General features: G+C 41.7%; 3 protein-coding genes across 3 annotated transcripts; 1 reads left to right on the forward strand and 2 right to left on the reverse strand.

The window, feature by feature from the left end:
* Window positions 1–5,807: 5,807 nt before the first annotated feature.
* Window positions 5,808–8,461, reverse strand: ptrh1 (peptidyl-tRNA hydrolase 1 homolog). Its single transcript, XM_010877169.4, has 5 exons — window positions 8,003–8,461; window positions 6,909–7,128; window positions 6,706–6,805; window positions 6,569–6,614; window positions 5,808–6,355 (listed from the first exon to the last, which is right to left on the reverse strand). The coding sequence occupies exons 1-5, from the start codon at window positions 8,183–8,185 to the stop codon at window positions 6,098–6,100; spliced, it is 807 nt and encodes a 268-aa protein (XP_010875471.1). The 5' UTR covers window positions 8,186–8,461; the 3' UTR covers window positions 5,808–6,097.
* A 474-nt stretch (window positions 8,462–8,935) lies between these two features.
* Window positions 8,936–13,226, reverse strand: LOC105014670 (natterin-3). The gene is made up of 3 exons (XM_010877170.4): window positions 13,207–13,226; window positions 10,431–10,548; window positions 8,936–10,238 (listed from the first exon to the last, which is right to left on the reverse strand). Exons 2-3 carry the CDS (start codon window positions 10,546–10,548, stop codon window positions 9,145–9,147), a joined length of 1,212 nt encoding a protein of 403 aa, XP_010875472.2. The 5' UTR covers window positions 13,207–13,226; the 3' UTR covers window positions 8,936–9,144.
* A 2,412-nt stretch (window positions 13,227–15,638) lies between these two features.
* On the forward strand, window positions 15,639–17,907 carry LOC105014671 (natterin-3). Its single transcript, XM_010877171.4, has 3 exons — window positions 15,639–15,683; window positions 15,930–16,053; window positions 16,199–17,907. Exons 2-3 carry the CDS (start codon window positions 15,930–15,932, stop codon window positions 17,281–17,283), a joined length of 1,209 nt encoding a protein of 402 aa, XP_010875473.1. The 5' UTR covers window positions 15,639–15,683; the 3' UTR covers window positions 17,284–17,907.
* The last annotated feature ends 2,974 nt before the right edge of the window (window positions 17,908–20,881 follow it).

Below are 20,881 nucleotides of genomic sequence, written 5' to 3' on the forward strand. Positions count from 1 at the left end.
CTTTTATACAGGTAACAAGTTCAAACAGATGCAGTTAATACAGGTAATGAGTGGAGAACAGGAGGGCTTCTTAAAGAAAAACTAACAGTTCTGTGAGAGCCGGAATTCTTACTGGTTGTTAGGTGATCAAGTACTTATGTCATGCAATGAAATGCAAATTAATTATTTAAAAATCATAAAATGTCATTTTCTGGAATTTTGTTTAAGATTCCGTCTCACAGTTGAAGTGTACCTATGATAAAAATTACAGACCTCTACATGCTTTGTAAGTAGGAAAACCTGCAAAATTGGCAGTGTTTCAAATACTTGTTCTCCCTACTGTAAGTGTGAAAGTCATTTGTAATTCGTTTCAGTCATTGGCAGCAGAGAACTGAGGCCGAATGAAGTGTCTACTTCAGGAATAATCAGTGTAAGGTAAGTAAATCACAGATATCTAATGAGTAGGCATACAGTACAGTGAGTTGGTACCAGTGAATCTGGCGTGGTGTATGCTGGGAACATAAATGTCACAAAGGTGAGTATTGTAAGGGGTACTGAAAACAATGAGGATGGCAATGTTTATTCAGGTAATTCACATCTAATTTATTCAGGTAATTGTTAGATGTGATCCTGTAAATTACATCGCCAAAGTCTAAAACTGGTAGGGTCATTTTTACAAAATTCAGTTTGGCGGCATCGCCACAAAGGAGACTTTGCTGCAAAACAGGAAATCAATTCTGGTTTTGATTTTAAACTGAAGGTGGCTAATGTGGGTCTGGAAAGAAAGTTAACAGTCCGACCCAATACAGAGATACTTAAGTATTGACATACTTTAACTTTTCCATCCAAGGTTAGAATCTTTGTAAGGTGGGCTGGTACAGGTTCTTTACAATTGAAGAGCATGCATTTTGTTTTACTAGAATTGAGGATAAGTTGGAAATCAACGAAAAAGTGGGTTTTGTTTGTAAAGCTATGATGAAAGATAGTCAGCAAACAGGGGCCAGATACAAAATAGTGCTGTCTGCGGGATTGTGAATGAGAGTCACTGGCCATAAATGCAACATTTTTGAAGTATACAGAGAATAAGGTTGGCCCGAGAATCAAACCCTGAGGGACACCCATTAAATGAGCCAGTTGACTAGACAGCAATCCCTCAGATTTTATGCACTAGTTTATGCATTCGTTTTTGGAACCCAGCTAAGCAGTTCTTTGAGAACCCACGGCCGCTGAGTCTTGATTAGTATGGGGAGATTAACAGAGTTAAAGGCTTTCACCAGGTCAATAAAAACAGCTGCACAGTGCTGTCAAGGGTCCCACAATTTGGCCCCTACACAAACATCCACCATGTGACCCCTTGAAATTGACTACCCATTCCCTTATGTAACTAGCTCTATTTTCCCTTATACCATCTCACAAAACTAAAGAATTATTCTAGCTGACACCCACAGAACACAGAGCGGCCTCACTGGAGATGCAGAACAGGAACAAAACACACTGCAAACATTTATATTAATAATAAAATACACAAACCGTAACTGCAACAATTTTTAAAATGGTCAGTGGATAGTAAGGTAAGTAAAAGTGGTGGAAATGAAAAGAGAATGCTAGTTGAAACAATAAATGCTAGTTCAAACAATAAATGCTAGTTCAAATAATCAACACTAGTTCAAATAATCAATGCTAGTTCAAATAATAACAATTTTAAAGGTTTAATTTCCGTGTATAAAGATATTTGAAAGTTATTTACAAACATCTGTTAAATGTAGTTACCAAAACCTGCTCCTCTTTGCTCATGGGACAGATAAATAATGTTCGTGTTGAACCCCTGTGGAACCCCTGTGGAACCACGTCTGCGCTGTGAATAGGTCATCTGTCCAGCATAGCTTTAGATACCACATCAGGATTTCATCCATGATAGGAAGCCTTGCCGATACCATTATATCCAATCTAGAACTGTCCAGCACACTACACCAGTCCTGTGTTGAACAGGAAACAGGGTCAAATTTAGCCTTAAAGAGCTGCATTTTCTCCGTATTAGGACAGAATAAACAAATTCTACTTAAAGATACCAAATACAACTCTGGAAGAAATGACGAGACCACTGCACTTTTTTCTTTCCTTTCCAAAAAAATTAAAAAGGAAGGTTTTGAGTGAGGAACAGAAGGGTTAAAATTAAGAGACCACTGCAAATGTAACGCTTCTGTTCCTCACTCAAAACCTTCCTTTTCAACTTTTTTGGAAAAAGGAAAGATAAAGTGGAGTGGTCTTTTTTTCCAGAGCTGTATTTAGATACAATAATATACTACGTGGTGAGCATAAAGAGATGAAGGGATACTGTATAATGTATATCCTGTACATGAACTTACTGTCCATGTCAACATGGAGATTTACAGTTTGATTACATCTAGATATTATCCAAATACATGTAGGAAGACGTTTTGGAAGCAGTATGGCGAACTAGTATAGTATAGTAGTGTAGCAGTAAAGTAGTAAAACTGTTTAGTTAGCAGTTAACAGTATGCAGTGAGTATTTAGTTAGCAGTTAACAGTATGCAGTGAGCATTTAGTTAGCAGTTAACATTATGCAGTGAGCATTTCGTTAGCAGTTAACAGTATGCAGTGAGCATTTAGTTAGCAGTTAACAGTATGCAGTGAGCATTTAGTTAGCAGTAAACAGTATGCAGTGAGCATTGTCCTTTTAGCCCCTGTAGGGCAGATTACTAAGGGCCACAGCACAGGAAAATCAAGAGTGAACTGTTTTTCACCTGCCCTCCACCTACCGGAAGATCATTTTTGTTGCAGCGGTTGCCCGGTGTCAGCAATGATTTTGCCTGCTTGCAAGTAGGATCTGGTTGTACTATGTGGAGTGCTGACTACTGTACCCTTTCTGTGGACCATACAATGCATCGCAGTTCACCTCTGCAGCAGGTAGACACAGACCCAAACCACACAAATATTGAAGGATGTGAGGATGGACTTGATGATTGACGTGTAGTGCTGAGCCAGCCATAGACTGGGTGATTTTTATTTTTTTGCTGCCTTAAATTGTGCATTTACTGGTGGGGTGGAGTTGGGAAGCTTTCCTCAAGTCAACCACCACCTCCATGGTTTTATCATAGTTGATGTGTGAAAACAATTCCCCTATGCACACTTTATGCAGCAGTACGTTATCATGTGTTGATGTTCAACATATTTGGCTAAACATCAAAAATGTCAAATATTATTTTCAGTTTGTCACTACTGGGTCCTGCCTTTGTAGCACAGTATTTTTCTGCATAGTACAGAATACATTGCATTACAGTATTGTACAGGAAACAAATATGAATATACAGCTCTGGAATAAATTAAGGGACCACTACACCTTTACTTTCCACAAAAGTTGAAAAGGAAGATTTTGAGTGAGGAACAGAAGGGTTAAAATTAAGAGACCACTGCAATTTGAGCCCTTCTGTTCCTCACTCAAAACTTTCCTTTTCAACTTTTTCGGAAAGGAAAGAAAAAGGTGCAGTGGTCTCTTAATTTTTTTCAGAGCTGTATTTACATACACTACCCTATTTTAATGATTTGATGATCTTGCAGGGTTGGAGAGAACAATACAGTAGCTCTCCAAGAAGAGCGTTGGTTTAAATCTACAGGATGGTACATTTTAACCAACCAGGAACACAATTGAGGAGACCTGGTTTAGAGCCCAGACCCAGATGAAGTTCTTGGTAAATTTACAAATGAGATCAAATTTGTGAAATCATAAATGAGGCCTAAAGTTCCATTCCACCTTATCAAGCAGAACATATATCTTGTGCAATGTTTTTTTGTGGGGGGTATTTTTTTTAAATGCAATTAATGTCTTTAATGTTTTTTGTGTGTGAATTAAATACCACAAAAATAACAGTTACACTGCAGAATTGTTGCAGTATTAAAAGGTGTTATTGTATTTCACACTCATATTTGATTTCTAATAGTTATACGGCACTCTTGACTGTAATCTTTTATAGTATATATTTTAGTAGACAGACTCTGGGGTGGCAAATACCCTAATTGTTAAGACATTCATGTGTTGAGGAACCAGAAGGTTGCTAAATTGAATCCCTGAGCCGGGCAAAGTGAAAAGTCTGTCATTCTATCCTTGAGCAACAAAGTTAACTGTAATTGTATGTAAAGCAGGTTGCTCAGCATAAGAGTATCTGCTAAATGATTACATTTAAATAATAAAAGCAATGGGTCTTCCATCTATGAATCTACTGTATGGGGGTATTTCTTAGAGTGTAGTCTATTTTTCAAGGTGTATGTTATATTTAATTATATGTCAGGCTGAAGCATTTTCCCTTTCATTGGAAATATTCCCTTCACTTTCTCATAAATAGGCCAACGAGCTTATATAGATCAGTAAAAGATACAATATTAACTAAGCCTACAGACCACATGTGATCAGTAAATCTCAGTAAAATCTGTAAACTCAAGTTATGTTAATATAATAAACACTGTCGATGTTCATTTGATGATATGAAGACACCTTCAGTCTTTAGATGGATGTGGAAACAGTCTCAAGCCTCTGAGTCAGTGGAACTGAGGTCTCGTTTTCACTTTTCTTGTCATGTTCGCCTTTTTCTCGACTTAAAACAACATACCAATACTTCACGGTTGCTAGGTAACGAGGGCATATGGGCCACAAAAAGCTAGGTGAGTTTGGCTGTGACGTTTGGCATCGCTGAACTGAGCCTCAATAACAAGGCCCTGCACTAAACCATGACGTTTAGATTCAGTTACATACCAAACAGTGGTTGGTAGACAGTATCCTCATTAATAAATACAAAAGACTGCATTGACAATGTTACTTGTTCATTAAATCGGTCAATATCATTCAGATTTACGTACTTGTCCTGTCCATGTTAAGCTTTTATCGATTACTGGTCATAGTCGGGATCATGGCAAAAACCAAATCCAATCTAAACTCAAACCTTCAAAGATTCCACCTCAAAATACAGAAATCTCTCTGAGGTGTCTGCAGTTGGACAGTCAAGAATGTGGTTTGTCCTCCTCCCTTGTCTTTGTATGTATCCCTGGTCATAGCACATCTGTGAGCTTAGGGAAGACCCCCCACTGGGCTTTGGGCTGGTGAAGCTCAGCCTATAGCGACTGAGGAAGGGAAACCATTCCTGAATTAATTAGCCCAGTGGCCAACCATTTACGTGACCTGTGACCCTTCAGAGAAAGGTTATTGAGGCCACCAGCGTACCCTACCAGGTTGACCACTCAGAGGGGCTGGGAAAATGCCCTGGTTTGGGGGGAGACTGCTGGCTCAAGGGGGTCACACAAGAGAAAGGGAAAGGGGCAAGGGGGGGGGGGGTTTGTCATGAGTGGAGAGATTCCTTTTGAGACCCATTCCCCACATCCACAAGTGTGTCCCTGATGCTTTGTTGTGACTCTGAGCTACAGCCAAACAGAAGGCTTCAAACAGCCCTATCATACAATGTTTGGCCCCCATTGTTTCCCCCCCCTCCCTTTCCTTTGCCCTGCATCGCAATTTATTCTGCCCATTGTATCGGTTTTCTTTTCCGTCACCCCACCGCTCTCCGTGATTTTTATATGCTCTTTTCTCAGTTGAAGGCTCTGATTTTCACTGTAGTGTGAGTGCTACACTTCTTGACAGTTTTAAACGACGCACTGGGAACTCCTGTGGATTACAAAGTGAGGTTACAGGCTGAGAACAACATATTGAACCAGAAACTAGACAAATTATCTTTTAAAGACACAAGGATGTGGAAAGACTTCAGTGTGACTGCAAAATGAGTGTTATCAGGAGACCCACCATTTATCCCTCAGTTAATTCATTACTACTAGTCAATGGCATTTGTATGACAGTATTTTAATCGGATCTTCGTAACATCAAGAATTCGTCTCTCACTGGACGTCGCACATGAGACCACCATCGGCAATGCACACCGGCCAGCTTTTATTTTTTACGCCACCATTATAATTAACACATCTGAATTTGTTGTCCTGAAACTGAGTGCTTACTTTCAAGCAGAGTGTAAATCATATCCCAGTAATATGCACATTTCTTCAATAGGCAGCTTTGTTTCCACACCAACTATCCCAGAATACAGCCATGGTTCCAGTTTCACGTCTGGCCGGTGGAGTCCGTTGGTGGAGAACGTGAGCGCTCCCTCTGTTCTCCAGCTCGTGACGCTGGTCTGCCTCCTGGTGGGGACTCGACATGCTCCGTGTCGGTGAGCTGAGACAGGACGGTGTCTACGCACTGTTCCAGGACCCCGCCCAGAACCTTCTGCTCCTCCTTGGAGAAGCGGCCCAAAACGTGGCGCTCAACTGACATTTTACTTGTTGGTCTGCCGATGCCAACACGCAGCCTAGGCATCACCTAGAGGACACAAGCGTAAAATGGACTAGTACACTGTAATCCCGCAAAGGGAATGTGTCTGTACACTCAGCTTCCAATGCCTCCCAGACACACCAGTTCCCTTTGGCAGATAGTTCTGAGGATTTCCACCCTAAAAGTTTCATCTTGAGTATCTTCTCAAAGCCATAAGGAAAGGTGTAGTATAATAGCATATCCATCAGGAACACAACTTACATCTGTCTGCAAACACTCAACACAGGACCGCACGCCATTATGACCCCTGTCAATCAACAACAGAGAGAGGATGAGCATGTTGGAAAGGTGGTGTCCTGTCATCAGTCAAGCAGACAACGGGCTGCAAATGAACTCACCTGGCACTTCCTCCTTGTTTCATACCGAGCTTCCCAAGGGGCTTGTCCAGTTCGTCATGAACCAGGAGGATGTCCTCAGGCTTGATGCCGTATTTACCCGCTTGATTCAAGGTCATTAAAACAATATCATTTAATAATGTATGCACTGCAGGCCCAGCGCATACATGTCAAAACACAGAAAATATTAAAATAAGAATCCACACCTGCTTTGGCCACTGATACACCGTTTATGTTCATCAGTAGTCGTGGCCGTAGAAGCACGATTTGGGTGTCTTGGATGTCTGACACAATGACTTCACCAGACACCTGCCTATCACCACGCCAGCGGTCAGCGACCCCGAGCCGGGCAGAAAGTGCTTCGAGTACCGCCATACCCACACTGTGACGAGAACCGTTCATTCCTGGGTTGCCCAATCCTACAATCTACACAGGTAGAAGAAAAGAAATACTTACTTTTTAATATTTGCATATTACATTGCTCTATCTGATAAGTCACACATTTGACCTGAGAGGGTACTAAAAATAATCAATATGTGTTGGTCTCATAACTGTGCCTGGGAGCGATCACTTAGGAACACTTTTTGTCTCATTCATAATCATGAAGTAGAAAATACAGGTAGTCCATTCTTAGTTAAGGACATTGAGTACACAATATACAGGAGTAATATTTTTTATGTTAACCAGTACTTATGATGAGTTCAGCCCCAAAGAAATGGTTAACGGACTACAAAAATAAACATTTTGCAATAGCGATCCCAGTCTCTGGATTTGATGTTGTGAAAACAAAAATTGAAATTATGGTATTTTTAGATCTTTTAGGGATTATTTAATTATACTATTTGTTTAAAACGTTTTAAAACAATTTAGTTTAAAGACAATATTTTCGATTACATGGGTGAAATAATCCACGTGTTCACTGTTTGAAAAGCTACCTCAATCATGGAAAAGTTCCTGTTTCATTCTTAAGTTCGCGTGACTCCTTATTAGGCTAGTAAACGAATCGTGCCACCCACTAACAAGGAAAGGCTGCATGATACAGTTGGTTAGAAGATTACAGTTATTAAACTGCAATTATGTGTGTTATTTTTGACACAGGAAGTTCAATTGTACTGCAAAATGTCTGCTGTAAAAAAGTATTTTGGACGCAGCATACTGGAATCTCACCGCAATATTTTGTGGATGGGTGGGGTTTGTTGAATGCAAAACACTTAGAAAAGCATTGTCCAACTTCTTGAGCATAGTGATCCGCATGAAGTGTCAAGTGTTGCATTATTTGGACAGCTTTAGTTTTTCTTACCAGTCTTCGACGGGAATTTGTGTGGACACCTGCTTCACCACCCATTATTGTTCCAAATGGTTCAGTTAGCAGCGCGCGGTTGATTAGTTTTGATAAAAGTCGTTTCATTGCAACAACTTTAAACGTCTTGACAAATTCAAAAACACAATTCCAAAGTTTACTAAAAAAAGAGACTTTTGCCATCAATGCAGAGAAGCCACTTGGACAAACACTGTCATATTCATGTTCTCGGACAGTGACATTGGGGAGTCAATTGCCTGCTTTCTGAGACTATGAATAGCCCAGATCCAGCCTACATCGAACAAATATTTGAAATATGTATCGCTTATAAAATGTCTGATGTATCTATACAATAGCGAACACAAACGCAGATATAACAATAAAAAGTTAGCTCTGTTTGTAAAATAACCCTGCCATTTGATGTAAACATTAACCAAAGAAACTAGTTGCTAGAAAACTGAGCGCCCTTGTTACCCTGTCTTTTCAACGTTACCGCCATCTAGCGTGGAGATTTTTTAATGCACTCATAGCAAACGTGCCCTGTAATATACACAGCCCAGGCCTAGGTTATTACACGTTTGGAAAATAGATGTTGTACTGAACTGAAATACATTTTGTGTTGAAATAATTATTTGCTTACAGGTCATTTTAACAAATGATTAATGATGATGAAAATTCTCAGGTCCATGTAGCCTAAAATGACTATAACTGAATAAATAGGACAAACTTTTTGTCTCCTAAGCTGCCGACCAAGCCTACTTCACATACATGCATGTTGACTTTTAATTTGTGTGTTCTGTATCCACTAACAGCACATTTACAATTACAATTACAATTCTGGGTATGAGTAAATATAGTTATCAAATAAATGCAATTCTGATTACCAGTGGAGTAAGTTGGGTAAATAAAGAGCCACACAAAAGTTTGCATGAAGATCATATTTATTGTCCAAACATGCATGGAAAAATACATTTTCTTCAAAATGTCAACTGACTTGCTGTTTGATCTGAATGTTGAGTTATGTCAGTTTATTACAGTCTGAAGTCATTGTGAACGTGGATTCTAATTGTTCTGCCTTGTGACTGAAAAGACACTACGGGCGCATTTGAGTTCATAGTTAATACATCTGCATTTCTGTCTCTTTAGTCTGACTCACTGGTATTACAGGGAATGGCATCCGGGACGGGCTGGCATCTCTCGACCACAGCGTTCACCTCTCCAACCTTCACGCCGTCATATGTCCCTGTGATGGTGGTCCAGTGAGTGTCTCCGTTGTGGTATGTCCGGCTCAGCCGACCCGTGAAGGGGATGTCTGCTGTCATCTTCCTGCCGTCCATCCTCACGCCACAGTAGTGGTTGGGAGGGACCAGCAGCTCCACAGAGATGGAGTGGCTGATGGACTCCACCAGGGTGGTTCCCTCTGAGAAACTCACCGTCTGCTCCTTGGTGAAGTCCACCGAGTCCGGGTTGAGAATGGGCACCTTGGCCGTCATAGTGGTGGAGCTGTTGCGACTCTCCCTGCCGATGTTCCAGGTCTTCTCCACAGTGCTGGTCTTCTCCAGCAAGACTGTCTTCTTCACACTGTTGCACTCCAAGTTGGTGACCCTAGCGAGCTGCAAGGCCTCAGGAGGGTGGTTGAACAGTTCAATCCGGTCAATGGCATACTCTACATGGGAGATGTGCTGGGTGTAGGAGTCCCTGTTGATGGCCAGGACCTGGTACTGCTTGTACCAGTACTCATCGCCCTCCCACGGCAGGAAAAAGGCTTCGTGCTGGGTCACAACTTTTCCCAGACCGTATTTGTTTTTGCCAACATATATCTCAGTGCCCGGGCAGGTTTCGACAGAATGTTGGGGAACAGCACCGTATTTCCCGTCGATCCACTCCAAAAACTCAAAGTCGTCCACGTTGACCAGGACTTCAAACTCGGAGGAGGAATACTCCTTGTCGGCATAGGGGTACTGGCAAAAACTGCCTTTGGTTGTGGTGTAAAAGCCAGCTTGGCAGTTCACTTTGCAGATGTAATCATGTCGTTCAGTGTAGCCATTGTAAATGCCCACAGCACCATTAGGGAGGGACCCTTCCCATTTTACCCATTTGAGGTTAGCGTTTTCTCCATACATTAACAAGGAGTCAGGAACCTGGAGCTCTAGATCTGAAATCTCTGTCAGCCTGGGTGGGCTGTGAATGTCCAGATCAGGGACAACATCTTCAAGCTGAGGATTAAGCCTAGGATCTGTGACAAGGAAAAGAAAGCAAAGATGGTAGGTTAGGTTAGTATTTTTATTTTTGTGGTGTCAAAATATAATGGTTTTGAATGAAATTGTCTAGGAGTGAATGTTGGGACAACATTTGTAGACCGTGAGACCCAGGGGAAGGTGTTTGATAAAGGTGTTTGTGTAATATGGTGTAAAATAATCAGACTAACTGCTGGATGCATCCTGTCCCTCTTCCACCTGAGAGATTTGCTGCAGCTGCAGGTCTGAGAGGAAGACTGGGCTGCAGAGCTGCAACACTGCTAGGACAACCAGGACAGTCAGCCTCATCTAAACACACACGCATGCACACACACACATGCACACACACACACAGTCACGCACGCACACACCCACCCACATACATACAAAGAGACACAAAGACACACACACACGCACATGCATGTACACACACACATGCACACACACACGCACGCACACACCCACCCACATACATACAAACAGACACACACACACGCACATGCATGCACGCACGCACACACACAGACACAAACACAATGTTAGCAGTACTACATTGTGCATATATTTGTTCACCATCCACAATCAGGAAAATTATTTGTGTGTCTTTTTGCTGGCATTTCCATTTGAATATACACTCTCAATTAAATGATTACATATGAAAGTATGAGAAAAGTGGACCATGATTTTGAGGATTCCCACAAAATGTAATTCCCAGAAAGATCCTTTGGAGGAAAGAGAAGTGTAACTGTGAAATTTGAATTTGACATGTTTATGAAATCATCTTTCATTTGGAGGTGCAAAAATAGGTGTTCACCGCCAGAATCTTTATAGTACTACAAAAAATGTGTCTATTTGTCTAGCTACATTGAATAGCTTAGCTGGTCTATACTCAATTTAATTCTCATCATGTCCTCTCATAGTCCCTATTGGCTAGACAAAACATAACATACCCAAATGTATGTCTATCATATTGGTCTGGTCTATAAGCCTGGGCTGAAACTTAGCGAACTTCAACCACTGGAAACTAAACATAAAGTGGAGCATGTAATAGGGAGCATGTATTGTATAACTATTTATGTCCAAATTACCTTTAGGAAAAATAAACCCAATATGGTGCTGATTTTAGGTGGTTTGGAGATTTGTTTTGAATATATGCTTACTCTTCCGCATAGCATATGAAGTGTGTAACGGCTGTGTGAAGAAATCTGAACCATGGATTACAGTTTCTCTAGGCCAGGGGTGTCCAAACAATTCCAAGGAGGGCCGAGTGTCTGCAGGTTTTCGCTCTCACCTAGTACTAGAAATACTTATTGGTTAGTTTCTACCCTCACCTGGTTGTTTAGGTGAACTGGGAACCAATTTATAGGAAAAACCAAAAACCCACAGACACTCAGCCCTCCGTGGAACTGTTTGGACACCCCTGGTCTAGGCCCACAGATTACATTCAGGATGAGGGACCATCTGACATCAAGCTGTAACGTATGAGTACAGAATGATGTAAATACACCCATCATAACATTATGACCACCTGCCTAATATTGTGTAGATCCCACTTTTCCTGCCAAAACAGCCCTGACCCGTTGAGGCATGGACTCCACAAGACCTCTGAAGGTGTGCTGTGGTATCTGGCACCAAGATGTTAGCAGCAGATCCTATAAGTCCTGTAAGTTGCAAGGTGGGGCCTCCATGGATCGGACCTGTTTGTCCAGCACATCCCACAGATGCTCGATTGGATTGACATCTGGGGAATTTGGAGGCCAAGTCAATACCTTGAACTGGTTGTTGTGTTCCTCAAACCATTCCTGCACCATTTTTGCTCTGTGGGCACCCTGACAGGTCTGGGGTTACACAGCCCCATATACAACAAATTGCAATGCACAATGCAATCCTTCAGTACCAGCATTAACTTTTTCAGCAATTTGAGCTTCAGCAGCTCGTCTATTGGCTTTTGACCACACGAGCCAGCCTTTGCTCCCCACGTGCTGTAATGAGACTTGGCCGCCAATGACCCTGTCGCCAGTTCACTGCTTTTCCTTCCTTGGACCACTTTTGATAGGTACTGACCACTGCAGACTGGGAACACCCCACAAGGGCTGCAGTTTTGGAGATGCTCTGACCCAGATGTTTAGCCATCGTAGTTCAGCTTTTGTCAAAGTCGCTCAGATCCTTATGCATGCCCATTTTTCCTGCTTCTAACTCATCAACTTTGAGGACAGAATATATTCTACCCATTCACAGGTGCCATGATAATGAGATTATCAGTGTTATTCAGTTCACTTGTCAGTGGTCATAATGTTATGGCTGATCGGTGTATATCGTAAAAAATAAAAATGTAAATGTTTTATATGTTTAAGGACATATGAAGACCTTTTATAGATGCTTTAATATTCATTCACAAATGTAACGATAAGGTTATTGCAAATTGTAGTCACATTATAGAGCAACCTTCAGAAGTCATACATTTTTTGCTTTATAGCCCCCTCAGATTAAACATGGAGTTTTAATGGAGGCATGCATGGCTATAATGTTTGTATTATGCTGACTGATAAATTATTACTATTATGGCAATTCATTAACATTATGTTTGTTAATACAAATGTATAATATATTTTAACAATCCTTGCTCCAACAGACCAACTCCAAGTTGTTTCTGAAGTTTGTGAACATGTGCAAAATCATAATATGTTTCTGTCCTGGTTTCACCGGCTATTGAATACTTCAGTAGATTCCCGATGGGCAGAATACATTATTAAGATGAGGATTGTTAGCGTTTGTTAATCATGTACAGAACTAAAGAGAATTTTTCACAAAAACTGTTTGAATAAAACCAATATCAATCATTCGATGTTGCATTGATGTTATGTGAAGCAGATTACAATACACTGACTCATGATAATGGTATTTAGCCAAGAGTTACCAGTAACATTACATTTCATACCCCAGGTAGATGTGAAGAAGCTGTTTTACCTTGACAGGTTCCTCCTTCAGTGTCATGATCTGCAGCCCCTGCAGAGTTTTATAGCTCCGTGTAGAATAATTGCCCCCAATAAAGGACATGATACTGTTGCTATTTGTCCCCTGCAGGGCCATCACATATTCATAATTTTATCCATTCTCACATTGTCCGCTTTGTCCTGGAACCAACAATGATATTCAACCTTGTTTGATCTGCCACTGACCACACGGGGGAAATGACCACAAGCATTTCCCCCTGTTTGATAGGAGCACACATCAACAGACAATAATATATATGATTGCAAAATCAAGCACTTGTAATGGAAAGAGTAACTTTGATATGATGATGAAAACAAAAATCTGTATTGCCATTTAGAGGGTTCTTCAATAATTATGCATACATGTTTGATACAGCATTTAATGTCTAGCTGTTTAGTTAAACGTTGACATTATTGCTCGTTGTTGGTCAGTGGCATTAAAGCAGCGGGCTTACATGCAGTATCCAATGTGTTTAAACCTGTTTATGTGCAACACATGAAGGATGTCTCACACAATCAGACACATCATCATGAACAACAATCTTTACCTTTACTATTGTCAGAAGCCTGAAATCTTTTTCCTAAGCCTAAACTGACAAAACCAAACACTGGCAAAATTGCAACAAGCAAATCAGAGAGTTTTTTCTGTTTTTAACTCTCTCCCTCAATGTCTGTTTCGCCCAAAAAAAATACTGCTTGAAGAGTATACTGATTATTAATTTCATTATTGATATATAAAATATAAAACCCCTAAAATACAAAACCCCTTGTTTTGTCATAGTAAACATTATATAGACTATGAAAAGATGTTCAACTGCTTGTTTGGACATTTTAATTGTTTAGAAATATTAAGACTATAAATGAAGCAGCACAAACAGACCTGGCAGTGTTTTGTTGTTGCTAGGTGGAGTTAGGTGGAGTTGAACTGTGCTTATCTCGACCATTATCGTTGTAACAACACCTGTGAAGCTCCCAGAAAATCCTATTTAATTGTACATCAAAATAATTCAGAATTTCTGACTGATGGCACTCATTTGTTCATTTGTTTGTAGACAGCCCAAAGCACTTATCTAGTGAGTTAACTGATGTATTTAGCATTAGCTAGCTGTAGCATGAGTGACTATTTTGCCCGACATGGCCAGGATCTTTCTGCTAGGCATGCCATGCTCCGTGCTCCCTCTCACGAGCCTCGTAACTTATCGAGTTAACATCCATGGAAGACCAACATCACTAGAGGCATGTTTCACATGCCCATGGACTCAAAGGAAGCTGGACGCCCAAATGAGTTGAGGCTACAACCACCAAGCAATGTAACGCCAGGCGACCAGGTTCAGCCAACACATCCACGAGCCATAGAAGGACCAGGTGCACTTTCTCAGACAGTCGGTGAGCAGTTCAGTGTTAACTGATTGCCATGTTCACTTGTTAAACCCCTAATCACACAATTGGCCTGTGTTCCTCATTGGTAAATGTCATTCAGAGCGGGCATTGATCCAAGTGGTGGCGTGAGTAAGGCTTTGTGCTTGCAATAAGTAACTTGGTGTGATTCTGTGGTGCTATTCTGATTACTAAGAAATGAGATTGCGCATGGAGATATAACAAACTTGACTTTGATGAACAAAGACAAAGGGCATCAACTATATTAGACACAATCAGTATTATCATTGACTCTATAGGGGTGAAGGCCAAATGTGGAAATGTTCTCCCTGGAAAAACCTACGGATGATCTGTCTGAAGGCCAGACATGTGGAAGTGTTCTTACTGGGAAAATATACAGTTGACACCAAGCGAGAAGACCACCTCAGGTCCTTGAGACAGATATTATCAATGACTTATTATCAATGACTTTATCATGGCAGTCAGAAAAGACTCTGTGTTCCTCTGCAGATAAAGTATAAAGGTCTTTACATAGATTGCATAGTCAGGTTAATAAGACGTTATCTTATCTTGAATGTATCCGTCCTATCATACTGGGTAGATGGTTTGATTAAAGGGAGGACAGGGCAATATTTCCTCCAAAGAAATCTTCACAAAAACAAGAATCTATAAGAGATGGTAGAGTGTCTGAACTAAATGCGATGTACGTTATTTTGTCAAACCCTTAATACATTGACATAATGTGGTACTGACTGTCACGAGTGAAAAACAAATAAATATGTTTTATGGTTCTTATGGTTTCTTATGCTAACCAAATAATAACACACATTAAAAGAAGAAAAAGTGACATCCACTTTCTTCCTCTTTCTACGGCAGGTCAAGTATCTGACTAGCGCAAATCACAGGGTCAGGAAGGAGTGGGACCTGTGGATGTGCATGACTAAACTAATGTTGTCCTCTCATGCCAGTTAACGGCCTAAGAGGGTTAGCATGGTACTTTATGGGTGTCATAAACGAGCTATATAAGACTGGAGAGCCAGCAGGTGCACTGATCACTAGGAGAAGATTGTGAACGTGAGTGCATTGTCTCTTCTGTTTGTGCATTTCAGGCACTATTCTAGAATCTTAAATGATGCCTTGCTGTTCAGTGGAGTCTGCATCATAGCGGGCAGCATTAACAAGCACCTTGGGGGTTTATAAAAGATTCATCGAAAACACAGCGTCATGTTGATTTTTTGGTATAGCCTTGAACGTAACCGTATTCAGTTGTAACTCCTTGGGTTGTCCCTAATCTTCCTCCTGTCTCCTGGTCTTCCTCAGATGAAGCTGTCAGTCTTGGTGGTCATCTCCCTGCTGCTCCTGGGATTGTCCTTGGCCCAGATGTCAGCCTCTCCTCCAGGCAGCCTCCGGGACTTAGTAAGGAAGAGCTCCCTGGGACAGAAGGGTAAATGAGAATGCACTTTTAAAACTCTACAAATACTCCTAATTTTCAGTCAATCCCTGCTTTCGGCCTCAAAGAATATAAAACAATTCAATGACAGTTGTTCCAAAACAAAATAAACGGGTCCCGCTCTATTCTCCTGTTTTAGCGTCACTCTTAAACCCACTGCTGGAAGGTAGGGTCCCTCCACTGGCCAGTAAGGGTCCTGTCCAGGGGCCCCTGACCCCGTCTGAGTTTGAGGACCAACAGGAGCCGTCCCCATTCATGTTTGGGGACAATGTCAACCTCCAGTGGCAGAACTGGACCGGATCCCTCCCCACTGCGGCTGTGGGCATCTACAACGGCTACACCGAGCGCACTGACTACATCTGTAAATACAAGTGTGAAGCAGGCTTCTACACCCCTAGCAAGGGCCCCTACTGCCAATACCCGTACGGCGCCAGAGAGTACTACGCCCCGGAGTTCCAGGTCCTGACCAACATTGACAACTTTGAGTTTGTGGAGTGGAAGGACGACTCGTATGGCTCTGTGCCCAAACATTCAGTCAGAACGTGCTCTGGACGGTCCACCTATGTGGGAAAGAACAAGTACGGTTTGGGGAAAGTGGTATCTGAGTTCGAGGCCTTTTTCCTGCCCTGGGAGGGGGATGAGTACTGGTACAAGAACTACCAGGTCCTGACCATCAACCGGGACGCCTACAGCCAGCACATCTCCCATGTCAAGTATGGCATCGATGAGGTGGAGATCTTCCAGTACCCCCCGGAGACCATGCGCCTCTCCAGCGTCACCAACAACGAGTGTCAAGAGGTGGTGAAGACTGTGACCATATCCAAGACGTCCGAGGTGGAGAGCACCTGGAACATTGGGCGCACCACCATGCTGGGGGTGACTGCCGGCATCACGGCCAAGATCCCCCTGATTGGCTCCGGCGGGGTGGAGTTCAGCGCCGAGAAGACCCTGCAGTTCAACCGGGGCACCACCATGGTGGAGGCCCTCAGCCACTCCGTGTCGGTGGAGCTCAGGGTGCCGCCCAACCACTCCTGTACCGTTCGAATGGAGGGGCGCAAGATCACGGCGGACATCCCGTTCACAGCCCGGCTGAGTCGCACGTACCGCAACGGCGAGACCCAGTGGACCACCATCACCGGAGTTTATGACGGGGTCCAGATTGGCGAGATCAGAGCCGTGGTGGACCGCTGTGAACCTGTGGTGGATGCTAAGCCCTGTCCTTAAGAACGACATCTTCCAGAACTATTGCATCTCAACAGATCTACATTCTTCTACCATATAGAGTGTATTGTATATGTGATTCAGTATTAATGCGACTCCAATAATGATTGTGAGGCACGAGTATTGCACAATTTGTGGTTCCCGGCCAGGTGTGAAGTGAAAAGCAATGGCAAAGTGACTCCTGATATTGTTCTGTTCTGAATGTTTTTACCAATGCAAATTTTATGGAGTGACTTTGGGCAAAAACACAAAAATTATTGCATTAAACTATATAATTACAGATGAGCAATTTTGAGATGAATGCACCAACTGTAAGTTATTCTTGACAAGAGTGTCTGCTGAATAAATTAGAAATTCACCTGGCAGCAGGTGGGAGTAACTCATTGACATCATTAATTACCCACTAAAGGCACACCCACGGAGACAGGCAGAGTTTGCCTGTTTATCAAGCCCTTTGTTGGCCTTTAAGAATTGAAATACAAACCATGAAATACAGAATGTCTGTTTTGAAATGATTGATCACAGAAAAATACATGCACACATACTCTTAATCTCTCTTTATCATTGAATTATTTTGTATTATCTTCTTATCGTCTACCTAATGCCATAAAAAAGAAAACCTCAGTCTTTATGGAACAAAGTTGTTGTTTTTTGAGACTCAAACTCTGTTTCTTTCTGATCTGTGTAACATACTTTCAGTGAATATACAACCTTAAACAACAAAGAAGGATAATTATTTACCCTGCATTAATTCATTTTTCAAACTTTGTCAACAAATATTTACATTAATTGAACAAATGGCAATTTTTTTACCCTCATTGCATGAATACATTAAGAAAAAATACTTTACATCATAATAGTTATGAATGTATGGGCCTCTACCCACATTGAAGCAAAGCTATGTAATGAATGGTCACAATGTTGAAGAGGACTTTCTGTATTGTACCAAAAAATTTCTCTTCTGATGAACACTGGACAGTAAATGTTGAATTCATTAATGACAATAATATTTGAAGTTCTGCAGATATGTGTCTATCAAGGTTCATGAAAGAATCAATCGGAAAATGTATTTACAACAGGAATTTGGTGTTGCTACATACATTTGTGTTTACTTTGAAATGTTTGACATTCATCCATTCATTCTTGAACTTACAGATAACTAATAAAGGCCTCAGGGATGAAGTTGTACCCAAGCAGAACCCAAAACAAAGAGAAATAGACAAACTATACAAATGTAAAAATGTATATAGTATGAAGCAGTAAGACATGGTTATAACTATTATTGGGATGTCATCCATGGTCAATCATTGCATCCATAGCTCTGGCTATAACAATGTTATTTCCAGCCCCGTCCCTCAGCTTTTTAGAGGAACAGGTTTAGGAAAATGTTTGGTTAAATGTGTGGTGGCGTTAACCACAGTTCCCAAAAAACGTTGTATCCTATAGAGCAAAACTGTACTTGAAAATCTTCTCACAAAAAGTTATATTTTTAACTTAAGTGCCATTGCAGTAGTAGTGCAGAAGGGGGCAGCAACACCTAAAAGATTTTGGAGAGCTGTGACACAAGATGGTGTTAGATTTTGGAGAGCTGTCATACAAGATGGTGTTAGATTTTGGAGAGCTGTGACACAAGATGGTGTTAGATTTTGGAGAGCTGTGACACAAGATGGTGTTAGATTTTGGAGAGCTGTGACACAAGATGGTGTTAGATTTTGGAGAGCTGTGACCCAAGATGGTATTAGATGATCCTGTGTGAATGTCCACGTGTGTTTGTCTTCTCATAATGTACCTTAATTCTATTACAGTATCAGTTAGCACGTTGTTATTGCTCACTGCTACAGTGTGTTAGTGTCTGAGAAGAGAAATGAATGAGGACTCTTTAAATAATTTAAAAACAATTAAATCCCCCCGCTCTTCCCCAATGTGGTCGTATGTGTGGCCCTGTCTCATGAAAGGGTTCCTGCTTTGCCTTCTGGGAGGCCGGGACAGAGTTCCACCAGAGGGCTGTGCATTCCGCTGCCCCCGTCCCCATGTTGCTACTGACAGTTATTGACTGCAAGAGGCTAAGTCATGGTTTCAATACCGTCGTTGCAATGTTTGTGCAGTGTCTAGGGCTACAACCTTGCCACACACTTCACATTATGAAAAGACAAAGCATACCGGTTAGGAACGTAGTTGTGAGTTTTCAAACAGTGACCAGGTGAGATAGTCTGGCCAGGGGGAAAAAAGTGCTACTTCTTGTGATGGTCTGTGGTCTGGCTCTCTGGGAGACTGTCTCAAGGCTCACATTTGAGGACCAGAATACAGACGATGTGACCAACCTAGAGAAGTGGACCTGCTGCCTCCTCCCTCCACTGTAACTGCACTTACCAGTGGAATGAATAAAAGATGCTCCATGCCCTCTGTTCTCCCTCTCTCATGGCTGAGATGCGATGCTCCAGTAATTCTCCCTCATGTGGAATAATGGCCAAGGTGTGCTCTGTATCACTCTACATCCTCTCCCCCCGACGCCTGCGTCAGGGCCCGGGTCTGGTCTCGCCAGCCGTTGGTTTGGGAATGGTGCTTGGGATGGGACGTGAGGTGCTGGTATGATGTCATGTCTATGGATTTTACATTATTCCAGAAAACAGGGAACTCATTTTGAAATGGATATGTTTATTAACCTTCAGGAATAAAATGCAAATTCCAGAATAACTCAGAATGGAACTGGCTCCAGGTGTTGTCTATGTGAATCTGCCCATTAGCTTGTAGTCTGATAGGATTAACCCTACAAGGCTCCAGTATGGGGGAACGATCCCTCCCACTCCAAAGACCAGAGAGTTGTGTATGGCATTATGACCTCAGACTTATTCATTACTGTATAATGTATAAAGCCATGCAAGTTTAAGCGAGACCCGAACCGTAGGTCTGAATTTGCCTGTGGCATTCCATTACTTACTGAATAGAAAAACGAACACACACATATACACACACTGTCTTTTGCAGGGACCCAAACATACACTCAGTGGCCACTTTATTAGGTACACCTACCTAGTGTCAGTCAGACCCTGTTTTTTTTTCATCCATTTCGAGGTTTGACCCGTTGTGCTGTCAGAGATGTCCTTCTGCATGCCACTGTTGTAAAATGTGCTTATTTGAGTGTTTGTGAATCTTCTGTCAGAAAACAAGTCTCGCCATTCTCCTCTGACCTCTCTCATTAACAAGGTGTTTTTGATGCTCTCCATCCCATAACCCTAACTTTAAGTCTAACCCTAACCCTAATTGAAAAATTGCCATCATGGGGACCAGCAAATAATTGTTAACAGGATTTTTAAGTTAATTTTAGGGACTTTTGTCCTCACACACTGACCCAACAGATTGTGCAGCTGAATATCTTTAGGAGAGCTGGCATCTGTGCTCACTGTGGCTATAGCACTCCCAATGAGAATGCACTGAAGATGAGTGTTCATTGTCACACAACAGAAACTAATGTTCTCTATGAAAGATGCATGGGCTTTGTTTTTCATCCAACTGCATTTCAAGACCTGTATGTTTGTGTGTGTTTGTGTGTGTGTATGGTTGTGTGTGTGTGTGTGCGTGTGTGTGTGTGCATGCTTGCTAC

This window comes from Esox lucius, chromosome 13 (assembly GCF_011004845.1).
Source record: "Esox lucius isolate fEsoLuc1 chromosome 13, fEsoLuc1.pri, whole genome shotgun sequence".
Classification (NCBI taxonomy): domain Eukaryota; kingdom Metazoa; phylum Chordata; class Actinopteri; order Esociformes; family Esocidae; genus Esox; species Esox lucius.

What these genes read in the sequence shown, in the direction of transcription:
- ptrh1 (XM_010877169.4), bottom strand. Translation starts at nt 8,185, where the DNA reads ATGGCAAAAGTCTCTTTTTTTAGTAAACTTTGGAATTGTGTTTTTGAA. An exon ending in CAAATTCCCGTCGAAGACTG is followed by an intron (nt 7,129 to 8,002) that starts GTAAGAAAAACT and finishes CTACCTGTGTAG; the next exon opens with ATTGTAGGATTGGGCAACCC. An exon ending in AAACAAGGAGGAAGTGCCAG is followed by an intron (nt 6,615 to 6,705) that starts GTGAGTTCATTT and finishes GTTGATTGACAG; the next exon opens with GGGTCATAATGGCGTGCGGT.
- LOC105014670 (XM_010877170.4), bottom strand. Translation starts at nt 10,548, where the DNA reads ATGAGGCTGACTGTCCTGGTTGTCCTAGCAGTGTTGCAGCTCTGCAGC. An exon ending in GGGACAGGATGCATCCAGCA is followed by an intron (nt 10,239 to 10,430) that starts GTTAGTCTGATT and finishes TCCTTGTCACAG; the next exon opens with ATCCTAGGCTTAATCCTCAG.
- LOC105014671 (XM_010877171.4), top strand. Translation starts at nt 15,930, where the DNA reads ATGAAGCTGTCAGTCTTGGTGGTCATCTCCCTGCTGCTCCTGGGATTG. An exon ending in GAGCTCCCTGGGACAGAAGG is followed by an intron (nt 16,054 to 16,198) that starts GTAAATGAGAAT and finishes CTCCTGTTTTAG; the next exon opens with CGTCACTCTTAAACCCACTG.